Source organism: Gouania willdenowi, chromosome 16, assembly GCF_900634775.1.
Source record: "Gouania willdenowi chromosome 16, fGouWil2.1, whole genome shotgun sequence".
NCBI classification, from domain to species: Eukaryota; Metazoa; Chordata; class Actinopteri; order Blenniiformes; family Gobiesocidae; genus Gouania; species Gouania willdenowi.
Genome location: NC_041059.1, coordinates 27,174,017 through 27,186,710, shown reverse-complemented (window position 1 = coordinate 27,186,710; position 12,694 = coordinate 27,174,017). Strand labels below are relative to the sequence as shown.

At 36.6% G+C, this 12,694-nt stretch overlaps 1 protein-coding gene across 4 annotated transcripts in view; it reads left to right on the top strand.

The window, feature by feature from the left end:
* The window catches only part of LOC114477912 (nuclear factor of activated T-cells, cytoplasmic 1-like), a 114,729-nt gene extending 104,209 nt beyond the window's left edge, over positions 1-10,520 (top strand). For all 4 annotated transcript variants that reach the window (XM_028470604.1, XM_028470603.1, XM_028470601.1 and 1 more), the window contains one exon: positions 8,935-10,520. In XM_028470604.1, coding sequence (XP_028326405.1) covers positions 8,935-8,990 — 56 coding nt within the window. In that variant the 3' untranslated portion in view covers positions 8,991-10,520. The remainder of the gene's footprint in view (positions 1-8,934) is intronic.
* The last annotated feature ends 2,174 nt before the right edge of the window (positions 10,521-12,694 follow it).

Sequence of the window (12,694 nt, the reverse complement as noted above, 5' to 3'; positions counted from 1 at the left end):
TAATTCGGAATAAATAATTCCGAATTAAAAAAACATCTTGTAACCGTAGCCAATGACAGCTGCTGCCTTTAGATTTCTCATTTGGGGCAATAGTTTTATAAATAATAATAATCATTTGCTGATACATTTTTCTAATTTCAACTAATGGTGCATTCTCTCTGCTGGGCCAGGTTGTCTGTAAAGGGAGGCATAGGTTTAGATTACATTTTATATGTCCACATATGGCTCATTCTTCATCTGAAAGCATTTCCTGCTCGTCTAATGCCAGTGATCTTTGTCCAAAAAACATCAGTAGAAATATCGACAATTTAAATGTACTGTTTATTCTGTCTCTTTGCATTTGTGCAGCGAACCAATTCCTTTACACACTGACAATGTTCTCGTCTTCATCATCAACATGTGGAATTGTCTCACAAAGGATGTTGTCCATAGCTTTTGATGCAGGCTCCTAAAATAAAGTGATAACGGAAATATATTTGGCATATAGAGAGCTTCACATCAGTCTTAAAAGTTTAATAGCACAGAAACAACATTGATAAATTGTAGGTCAAATATATAATTGACGTGACACCTTCCCTATTGTTTAGAATGTTTGTAACTATATGAAATGAATATTGCATAGAAAGGTTTGTGTAGAGGCCGTTACTGAGGAATTCTTGCTGCTTTTAGTTCAATGTTAAAGCTGTGGGACAAAAACAATATTTCATCAAAAAAAAATCTACCGTGTAAGTCTTATTGATCAATAAATCAAAGATCATTTGCAAGAATGAAGTGTTTTTATTCCATTCTTGCCGTGATTTCTTGTTTCTTCACCAGAAAAGGAGAACAGTTTTGTTCTAGTTTGTTCTCGGTAATACCCGTGACATCAGACTGAAGCTAGATCCCTTTTATGCATCCGCCTCCGCGACTCCACATCCCACAATGCAATGCGCAAAACCTTCTCCGACAATGTCAATAAACAGTGGAGCCCAAAACAAACTGTCTAGTGGAAGTTTCAACCATTAACATCTTTTTCTGAGCAAATTATCTTTGATATATTGCTTTCTGCAGCTTATACATCTTAATTTATATACATTTTTATGAACATATATTACAAACCTTTCAGACTTACTGTAGAACAGTGGTCACCAACATGGTTTCCACAGGCACCAGGAAGCCCTCATGGACCATGTGAGGGGTCCTCAGGAGCTTTAGTCACCAATGAGCTTCATCTAAAGTCTGATTTACTTTAAAGGATTCAAACTCACAGATGAATATGACAGATGTAGTCAGTACTTATAAAGTTAAATACTGCTGATGAAGTTTTAGTATTAAATTAACCATCTTTAAAAGTTTATTCTCACTGAAACATTGTGACAAATGTATTTAGGTGTTGCAGATCTGGTGTATGGTCAGTGGTGGGTTAGATATAATATGATATATATAAGATATTTATTTTTTAAATTTTAACAAAAATTAAAAGATTGCATTAGGGCTGGGCGATTTTGTCTAAAAAAAAATCTCTGATTTTTTTTAAAGAAAAATTTGAGTTTCGATATCATTTTCAATTTTTTTCAAAAAGTCTGAAAAAACTGTGGTGAAAAAAAAAATGTTTATATATATATATGTGTGTGTATTTAAAAAAAATACATATATGTGTATATATATTTTTTAACTCGAATTTGCAAAATAAGTTGTTTTTATCTACAAATTTTTGATAAATCGATTAAATCTTTTTTTTGCCCAACCCTAGATTGCATAAATTAGGAGAAAAAAGTGTTTCATGTTGAAACCTCAACATTTGCTACCTTTTTAAGTCACTGATAGCCTTCCTTATTATCTTAACCTCTAATTAAAGTGAAACCATGAAAATTTAGTATTTAAAGAAGTTTTTTTTTTTTTTAACTGGTAGCCCTTCAGACTATACAGTACCTATGAAGTAGCTCCCAGTTTCAGAAAGGTTGGTGACCCCTGCTGTAGAATAAAAGGAGCCTCACAGAGGTCATATACAGTAAGGAGCTAGAGGCTTTTTATTCTAGAATTAATTTTCTAAGACAGGTGAGTGCATCTGTCAGATTTAGGTAAGACACAATAGAAAAAAGCTATTTTTGTCTCCGTCCTTCTGTTCACGTCTACTGTCAGTCGAGGAGACTAAGTGGTTCCACATGGGAAAGCCTTGGGCTTCACACATCAGCCTATCTGTGGGAATGATATGTGCTGTCTGTCCATATCATCACATCATTAGGCCCAAAGGGATTCCTGCGATGGATTAGGAGCTGTCTACCTGCGAGGCTCAGATTAATTTATGAAGCACTTTATCAGGATGAAACATAAGTGGAACGCTTTGTCTCCTTTCATTTGAGTTTATCTGCAGGAATAATGATCGCACCTCCCGCCTCTCATTTCTACACTTACTCTGTCTTGATTCCCTGCTTGTGTCGTGTGTACGCTGACCTTTGACTGGCTCCCTATTTATGATGCTAGCTTAGAGCGCCAAATAAGCGATGATGTCTGAGCTCCTTGCGTGTGGAGGAGGCAGCAAATTGTCCATTAAGTGTTTCTGCTGGATCCGAAAGAAAATTTGATCTAGTGGGTAAACAAAAGTAATATGTTGCAGGAAATTCAATTGTCTCTCGCTGGTAAGTTTGAGCTTTAGTTTAGCCTCTCCAGCAAATCAATTTCACATGAAAGGACAAGTTCAGATGAGGTTTAGCTCTTAGTCTGCTTCACATTTAGCCTCCCCCTGTTCCCTCTCTGCTCCGGCACAGATTCGATGCCAGTGTTTATCAGTGTTTACTTGAAAAAGCTTCGATGACTCAGACCAACTTCCTCATCTGTCGCTGAGAGTCTGAGCTCCACAATGGAAGGAAGCCACCTCTTGGTTTTCACAGAGCGTATGTGCTACTACAGGAGGTACGAGCAAGCAGAGGAAATATCTCCCGTAGCGACACAGCGAAGGTCCTTGACCTCAACACAGCTACAATTTATTCATGTAGTGAAAGTAAGAGCAGATCAGGAAGGTGCCCTCCACTCTTTTAGTATCAAGAGACTCAGGAGTCAGTGCAAGGAAGCTGCTGTTACAACCTCCAGTTCAAAGTTCATGTTTTAGAAAGTCAGCTGAGAGCACCGAGGTATAGATGAAGTCAATCTCTGCCAGTCAGGCCTGATTCCACCGAATGGAGGATCGTGTTACGACAGCAGGAACCTCCCAGAGGCTCTCAGGCCTCCTGGCGCGGCATCTCTTCAGACCACAGGGCATCCTCTGTTCTCTGAGGAAGCCCGGCTGTTATCGAACCCCAAAGCACACTGCTCCTCTCTAACAATGCTAACTAAATCCCCAGTGCAGGTCAGGTTCTCACTGAACTCTCAAAGTGGCCAAATGAAGTCATAACGCCTGTGCTTGGATTACTGGATAACAGGGAGGCCAAGTTCTTCAATCACGACTTCTTTGTTTTGGTGTGTTGTTGTTTTATTTGTAGCCAGACAGAAGTTTACTTCTGTTGAACTTTCAAGGTTGATGCACAAGTTTTTTGTTTTTTTTTTCCTGCTTTTTAAAGAGTTTGGGCTTGTTATCTTACTTTTGCATTTCCTATATAAAAAAATCAAAGATCCCCTACAGCAGTGATTCTCAACTGGTGGGTCGGGACCCAAAAGTGGGTCGAAGACAGCTGGTCAAAAATACATACTTAATGTCTCTTATGTTGGACTTGTCTTTTATTTTGAAAGAAACTTTTATTTTGACGTGAATGTTGCGCAGGAAAACGTATAGATTTATGTTTAAAAAAATATTACATGTTTGTTTTTGAAATACTAAATATTGGTTGGTGGAATTCTAAAAAAAAGTGGGTTGCGATTTAATCAACATGGCAAAATGTGGGTCTCAGGGTGAGACCAGTTGAGAACCCCTGCTCTACAGCACATGTGTCAAACTCATGGCCTGTGGGCGAATTCAGCTCTTTGAATCATCCAATTTGGCTCATGGGAGAAAGTAAAAATGACAGAGGAAACAAAAATTATTGTGAAAATGAAACGCAACAATTTTTTGCTTATATTGCATGATGGCAGTCATTTTTAAAGTGAAACTGTTGGAAAAAAAACTTATAAAATCCTTCAATTTTTTTTAATTATTACAGAATATTTCCCTTAATTAAATACAAATTGGTCACAAAATCTAGAAATTTAAAGTGAAGATCCTGTTAGGACTGATATGTATCACTAGCTGGGCTTCCATTCCAGATTTTTGCAAAATAAAAGCAATGTTTCTAAATGTCAACAAAGTATAATTGCGCTTTGAACGTGTTTCCATTGAAGGTTGTTTTGGAGCCTCGTAACTCTCGTGAAATCTCATCCCGCTGCAGGAAGATGGACGCTCCAAATCTCCTTCGTATTCCTTTGTCGTTTCACGTCTAATGTGGCAGTTATAACTTTTAAGTATAATGCTGAAAAATTTCCTGGTCTCCTTTTCTGTCTACATGTATAGCGTCATGTTTTCCCATAGAGAAGTGGTCATGTGACCATGTACGTCACGCTCTGTGACGTGTATTTGCAGAAAAAGTGTTTCCATAGCGCTTTTGTGGCACATTTCAATATCAAAACGTCTGAAATTCCTCCTCATGAAAGCGTAAAAAATTTTTAGCGTTTTTTCAAAATCCATTACCAGTTTTTATTGCGCTATTTAGATTTTGCACATTTCCACGGGTGATGGAAACACAGTTTTGAATACTGTTGGTTTCTTACATATTTTGTATTTTATGTATACGTGGAAGTGCAAACTAGGGCATAATAAAGTTCAAGTTACTCTTTTTCACGCATAAAATCTGGGGGCCCACTTGAAATCAAGCTGCTGCGTATTTGGCCCCTGAACTAAAACGAGTGTGACGGCCCTGCCCTACAGCTACCTGTAATGCTTAGACACGTGCTGCGTGTGCAGTTGAAGCTCCAGCAGCAAAAGTCATGTTCCATCACAGTTGATACAGACAGGTTGTTTTAGCAAGGTCAACATTTTTTCAGCCTGCTGTCACGCCCAGTGGAGTCGAGGTTTAGCAACGAGCTGCCGACAGTTGTAGGCCTTTCACAAATAAGCTTAATTGTCCATTTAAATGTGTTTCTTTGTGAGACTCTCCCACCTGCCTGAAATAGATCCCATTACTAGGCAGCGTTACCTTTCAGTCCTGACAGGTCAGGAGTATGTGGGCAGCGAAGGTAATGCAGCATGTCCCCGTTTATGACTAGCAGCTCACATTTGTTTTCAGTTTATTTCACCGAGGGAATATTGTGAGGCTCGACTTTCCACTGTTTTTGTTTATTCATGAGCAGTTTTCCTCCCAGTCTCTGCTTTCCATTAATAATCCGACAAATCAAGTTCCCAGTGGTGGTTCGGAGGCATATCAAGAGATTGTGCTTCAGGCAAATGCAGTATTACAAATAATGATGCTCTTTTTTTTTTTTTTTTTTTTTTTTTTTAATTCGTCGTAAAGGTTAGAGACGTCTTTAGCTACATATCGTACGTATTCATGAGATTGATTGTCTGTTTACGTTATAAAAAGCAGCACAATTTCCAAAGCCAAATTCCACTCAGAACAAAATGTTCCCCAGCATGTCTGTCTCCCTTTTCTTTTGTTGCATATTTGTGGTTATCTAGTCATTTAATGGAAGGTAAATCCCCATTCAACACTGCAGTAAAGTTTATCTTTAAAATGTAGAATATTTCAGGATGAAGACATTTCAGATGAAAAAGTCGTGAGGTGAATCAGAATCAGAAATACTTTAATATACAAGTACAGATATGCAAACAATATCTATTATACAAGCCACATCTTTTAAAAACAATATAAATATACATATTTAAAATCTCAACTGTACAGTTTAATTATGTGCAAAAAAAAGAGCAAAATTACGTGTTTGAGTCAGGTTACAGAGTCAGGGGTGTGAAGTAGTTTTTAAATGGTTTGACTTGTTTTATGTTTGTTTCAAACAATCAATCTTTACTTTTGAAAGTGTCTCTCATTTCCCTGAAATGTCACGTCACCCCATTAAGCGGCTATAAATAGCATTATGGTGTTTGCAGGGTAAAAGTTGGCCACATCCTGTTTCTAAAGCGTTTTTTAAAAGTCTGAGCGCATTAACTCAGACCCACAGGTCAGCCTTTCACCTTTCTGCTCTCTGTTATTCTCAGTGTCGCACATGGAACAATATTGGTCACAATAATGGAAAGTTGTTTGGAAACTTTAATGTGCGATAAGGTGATATGTGGGTGAAAGAAATGTCACTTTTTTCTTTTTTTTGCAATGACTAAAAACCGATCCGCTTTATGTTTGAAAGTAACAGTAAATTCTCTTCATCTGTGGCTTTGAGCTGCCAAGAAATGGGGTTTTCCGTCTCTTGTCAGAATCACCTAAAGCGCTTTTCTCACCTTGTCCTCTCAACCCGATGAAGTTGCACGGAGACGCTTTAGTTTGATCGTTTAATTGCAACATGCGCTTGCATTTCCTTTGTGCCTCCTGTTGGCACAGCTAAAAATAACTTTAGCATGTAAATGCATGTTTAGCCGCCTGAGGCAGAGTGAAGTCGAAAACAGCCACACTATTGGCACATGTTCGATTTTTCCGATGGGAGTTCCTCTCGGATAGGGAGATGAGTCCCAACCAGTCTTTGTCTATGTGTGTGTGTGTGTGTGTGTGTGTGTGTGTGTGTGTGTGTGTGTGTGTTTGCATACAATTAATATTATTATTATTAGTAGTAGTATTAAAGAAGCCCATTTTTTTTAACAATAGCAATAAAATCATTGTCTTATTCCAAGGATGATTCATTATTTTTCAGTTTTTTAATTTATTTGTTCCCCCATCCCACCATTTCTGCATATGTCATCTAAGGTTAACACTATACAAGTGCAATTGTTTTGCCACATCATTGATTTTTTTTTTTTTTTTTTTTTTTTTTTACCAAAAAAAATGAAGTAATACATTATTTTGCTTATTTGTGACCGTCACCATACAGTACCTCCCTATAGGGAAGGGTCAACCCAACTTTATTAGGAGGAAAATGGAGATGTTGGCAATTTGTTTTTGACAATGATTTATTGGCTCTTTAAGTGAAAAACTGATTTTTAAAAAATGACTCCAGTTGTTCACATGAGGGCAAAATTAATAATGCTGTAAAAAAACAAAAAAAATCTGTTTTTTTTAAATAAAATTCTGATATTTTCCAAAAATCTTCGCATGGGATGTATGATTTCCTCAGAAGAATAAAGAAGAAAATGCAGATAAATTGTATAAAAGCAGAGAAAATTCTTTTTAATAGTACATAAAAATTTAACTTCTTTGCCATAATTGTGATAGTACACCCCTTCAAAATAAAATACGTTTTTTGCCTGTGACCCACTAAAAACAGGTTCATGACCCACTTTTGTGGTCCTGACCCACAAGTTGGACACCCTTGACCAAGTTACATTAATTTTAATAAAATTGGTAGAAAATAAAACATTCTGTTTTTGAAATTGTGGTATTTTTCACATCTACGCATGAGAAGGATGATTTCCTCAGAGGAAGAAGAAAGAAGAACATGCAGAATAACAATACATGAACAAAAAATGCAATACAAAAATAATAAATTGTATAAAAGTATGAAGTATATAATTCATTTTATAAGTACGTAAAAATTTTACTTCTTCGTTAAAAATGTGATACTACACCCCTTCAAAATAAAATACCAGGTTACATTCATTTTAATAAAATTGGTAGAAATGAAATAATATTCAATTCTATTTTGTACCAGTAACAAGCAGCTGTAACAAGCTCTTTTCTACACCCAGATTTATGTTTGTGCATGTGCATCACTGCTGATGCGTCACCAATCACTAAGCAGTATCTTGTGATAACGAGCTGTAGACTTGCTTTGAGCTTCAGAGTGGGTGGACTTCCTGTCTCGGCTGTGGTGGCGATTTCACCAGACGCTGTTTGTCTCCACACCAGCATCCCGTTATCACAGCCAGTTCCACGACGACGACACTTCTTGTTTGTGTCGGGCAACAAGTCTCGGGGTCCTCGCCATCTTCTCGTGTCACTTCCGTCTGTTTTGCCAAAGAACACAGAATAGATAATGGCTGGGAGCCGATCCCAGTCTGCCCGACTGTGGGAAAAGCGCGGGCAACAGGAACTAGAGCAGGAAAGACAAGACGATGACTTTCAAATGTGGATGGGCGTATGCGTCTGATATGAGTAACTGATGACAATAATATGTTTGGCATGAAGCTAGTGGTCTGACCAAGTTTGGGCCCAGTCTTCATTAGGATGTTATTATTGTGAAAATGCATATCAAGAATTACATTTAGATTTGAAAGCTTAGGTAAAATCCATAACATCTTAAGATAACGTCTGAATCTGAAACCCAGGAGGAGCCATGTTAAGTTGAGGTTTCGTTGATTCCGACAAGGTTTTTCAGGAAAAAAAAAATGTAATCTCCTGACATGTCTCGACTGTCAACTGTCAGTCTTCTTCAGAGGAATTCTGCTGATTCCCTTTGATGCTTTTTGAATATTATTTCAAATTGAGGTTTCGTTTATTCGGACCAGGTTTTTCACGTAAAATAACTTTTGAATTTCCTGACAGAAAAAAATAATAATTCCTGAAAAACCTTGATTTGACCTCTGATTCTATTTCTGCTGCAACTGGGAATTGAACTTATTCCACCAGGTTCCAAGCACACATTTCTGTTCCTGAACTAACTTTCCAAACCTAATGAAATCATGCTTTAATAAGGTTACAGTCAGATAGAAAGGCTAGACACATTGCTACCATGCAAACAGGGTTAGCCTTTGGTGTAGTTCCTGCAGAGCATCAAGTTGACAACCCCTTTGAAGCCATTTACTTTTGGAATTGAGCAAGGCATTGATGATCTCAACAGTTATTTGGATGTGGATAAATGATATTTATGTACTCCTTCTTTTTGTCTTCACAGTTAATGAGATCATCCGGAACGACCTGTCCAGCATCTCTGTGCACCCACATGCGTAGACATCTACAGACACTCGCACCAAAAACAGCAGCCTCCACTTAGAAAGCAGAGATCCAGACGATGAAGAACACATCTCTTCATCATCAGCTCCTCGTTACTTCAAGATCTGACAGTCACCGGCAAGGCATCATCTGTAAAAACATGTTGAAATTCTAAAAGAAGAGAGAGCAAGTGATTTCAGGGGCAAAGTTGGCGTCAACAATTGCCTTAAATACCAAACAGATCTTTATCGTGGACCAACCAGCTCAATGAGACTGAGTTACTTTAATGTCTTGACAGAGTGACAGCGATGGGTATGCTAATACCTGGACGAGCTAAGAGGACGATTAAAAGTCAAGTTTCATCACTTGAGTTCATGTTTTTGTACAGTCATTCAACAACAACTGGATCAGTGCCTTACAGCAGTGGTATTGATGACAGTAGATGGTTCAATGTAACCTTAAGTAGAGGTTTTTATACGAGCAAACCGTTTTGTATCATTTCAAAGACTTGTTTACAGATTAACAGAATTTAAAAAAGAAAAAGGCTGGGAACTACGTAGGGTGTATGTTAATAGATCCAAATTGTATTTTATTTGCTATATATGTTCATTTATACTTATTGTTTTGTGACATACTCTTTTGTATAAACCTGTAATTGAACATATCTACGCCTTACGCTCATTGTAACTGCTTACTATTCGTCTCATGCTCCGCTTCTGATGTTTTTCTTCTACATTATGTCACCTTGGTGCCTCTTGGTTATCACACTGTCCCTGTCTTCCAGTCCTCTCTCTAGATCCTAGCGTAAAGATGCAGAGACAATCAGAGGAAATATACATTACATATCCTATGACAACAGCTGCGGGTGTTCAGGGGGTTATGAAAATGAACAGAGTTGGTTTCCTTGACGTTGATGAGATTTAGTTCAACAAAGTTATGCATACGTGCTGGGTTTGAATGAGACTCCTTGTGGACTATGTATTTGTCTCTTGCACTGCAGGTTTGAGTGTGTATAGGCACAGACGTTATCTAGGTAGACTCACCATCTGGGAGACTTAATGGACTTTTACTGAACAACTGGCAATAATTGATTGGTGTAAACCAAAGGATTTTATCTTTGGTGAAGTTATTGTCACTAGTTTCCCTTTTCTGTAATTCCCTTGATCAAACATGGGGAAAAGTAACATAATGCACTTTACTGTCTTGCTTATAGACCAAATATAATGACACGTTTCCGCTGTAGTCGTCTACATACTAACATCTTTGTTTCTCCACTATAGCTGCAGCCTCTTTTATGTTACCGGTTGTTTGTAGCATGCATGTAGTACTAATGTTGGCAACTATTTAGCTTCCAGATAATCTTTCTAACACAAGGTTAGATTTATACTATAGTAGCATGCCTGAACTATATATAATTTCTATTTTGTGCCTTACTAAAATTTCTCTTGTCTACAAAGTTATTGCAACTCTGTAATGCGTTTCTGTGTGGGCACAAGGTGAAACGAGTTTCTCTTTAATATTAAATATTTATGAAAAATTGAAATGTGTTTTAAGTGCATTTAATGTGTTCTCAAAAAGGAATTAATAAATGACCCAATGGTGACCCATGACTTGTGTTGACTGTTCCACATGAGAAAATGGCCCAATCTTTTCAGCTGAACTTTAAATTAAAGAACGTGTTTTTAATTACACTGATTTCACTTTTGCACAAAATAATTTGCTACAAAACGTATCACTTTTTTTGCAATTTGGCAGCAAGAAAATGTACATCCCCTTCTGTTTAGAGGTCGACCGATGTGTCGGGCCGATATGTGGACTTTTTTCAATATCGACCACTTTTTGTGTACAGGAATAAAGTTCAATAAACGTTAAGATACATTTATATCATATGAGTGTTTCAATTGTCTTTCATAATCAATGTGCTTTGAAAAAAAAGTATATTGGCCATTGGCTGAATTATTATTTTTTTAATTCTGTATCTGCATCGGCCTTTGAAAAGCCCATATCTGTCGACCTCTACTTCTGTTAAACATTAATATAAGTAAAGCATCTTCAGCGTGCTCATGAGACTAAATAAAGACTAAAAATAAATAAACAGGTAATGGAACTAACATTCAGGGATGGGTCAATTACATTTTCAGTTACAATTACGCTTTCAATTACCCATGTTCAATCACAATTCAATTACGATTACAGTGACCAGCATTTTTTTTCCAATTAAAATTAAAATACAATTATTTCTTTATCCTCAGAAAGTCAATTACAATTATGTTCTCAAGTACTGAAGTTCAATTACAATTCATCACAATTACTGAACCTGAAATAAATAATTTAGTGAAACTTCACGTTTATCTTGTGTTAGCGTTCTGCTTATGATAATGGGTCTTAAATCAGCTGTAAAATACACTAAAAACAAATATCTATCTTCTCACTTCTTTTCATTCTATTGGTTACCTTGTTAAGCTTCCTAATCAATGAAAATTTAGGTTTTTAATATTTTTGGTGAGAGCGTCTGAGCCTTTTTTTTTGTCACCATACCCCTAGATTAAATGTGTTTTTAAATGGTAAAATGTGGGAAAGCTTGATATGAAACATATTTTTAATAACTGTTAACTTCATATGTGTAGAAATGTAACATGGTTCCCCAGTTTTGCCTTAAATTATTATAAATCATATTTCACATTTTTTATAGAATTTGTATGGCAATTATAATTACAAACTAAATCGTCTGAACTCAATTACAATTAAATTCTGATTATGACAGCAACATAGTTTTACAATTACAATTATGCCATAATTGTATTGATTTATCAATTACAATTTTAATTGACCCCAACCTTGCTAACATTTCATGCTGAATCACTGCCATTATTCCATAAACATCTTAAAATATTAGACTATATTGTTAAATATACTGTTTAAGCACCATTTTTTATATATATATATATATTTAAAATTTAAGTTCGTAAATCATTAAAATTTGAACCAACTAAAAATGCTACTGGGTGCACCCTTTAATTCGTTAATAATGTATTACTTATAATTTAATAATTATGAATTTTTCACCAACCATCTCCTGAAAATGAACGTATGTCAAAATAAATCCTAGGTTTTTATTATTATTATTATTATTATTATTATTATTATTATTATTATTATTATTATTATTATTAACTTACTTTTTAGTGAAGGATGCTTTTTTAAACAATTTAATTCATGTTAAAAATCATTAAAGATCTGTATATTTTCTTGGACTGAGATAAAGTGGAATATGAAAGATTAAAATGTGTTTTGTATTTGAGCAAAAAAATAGACAATGAGTCACAGGGGTGGAAGCGTTTAAAGAATAAAGAAAAATGTAATTTCTCCCACCCACAATGTACATTTGCAGGATTAAAGGCAACGGGCTGCTGTTGTGTGTGTGTGTGTGTGTGTGTGTGTGTGTGTGTGTGTGTGCGTGTGTGTGTGTGTGTGTGTGTGTGTGTGTGTGTGTGTGTGTGTGTGTGTGTGTGTGTGTGTGTGCATGCAGAGGCCTGTGTTTTCCAGAGAGTATTGTTAGTGGTGGGTACTTATGAGTCAAAAGGCTCCTCACCATGGGAGCTGTGCCACGCTCCTGTGTACCACCTGCCAGTCCTCTGCACTTTTTCCACTCAGCAAAGTTATGAGGCTTCAATCCCCGTAGTGATGGAAGGCAGGCCTGGGCGGCTCTCCCCTGTTTGACC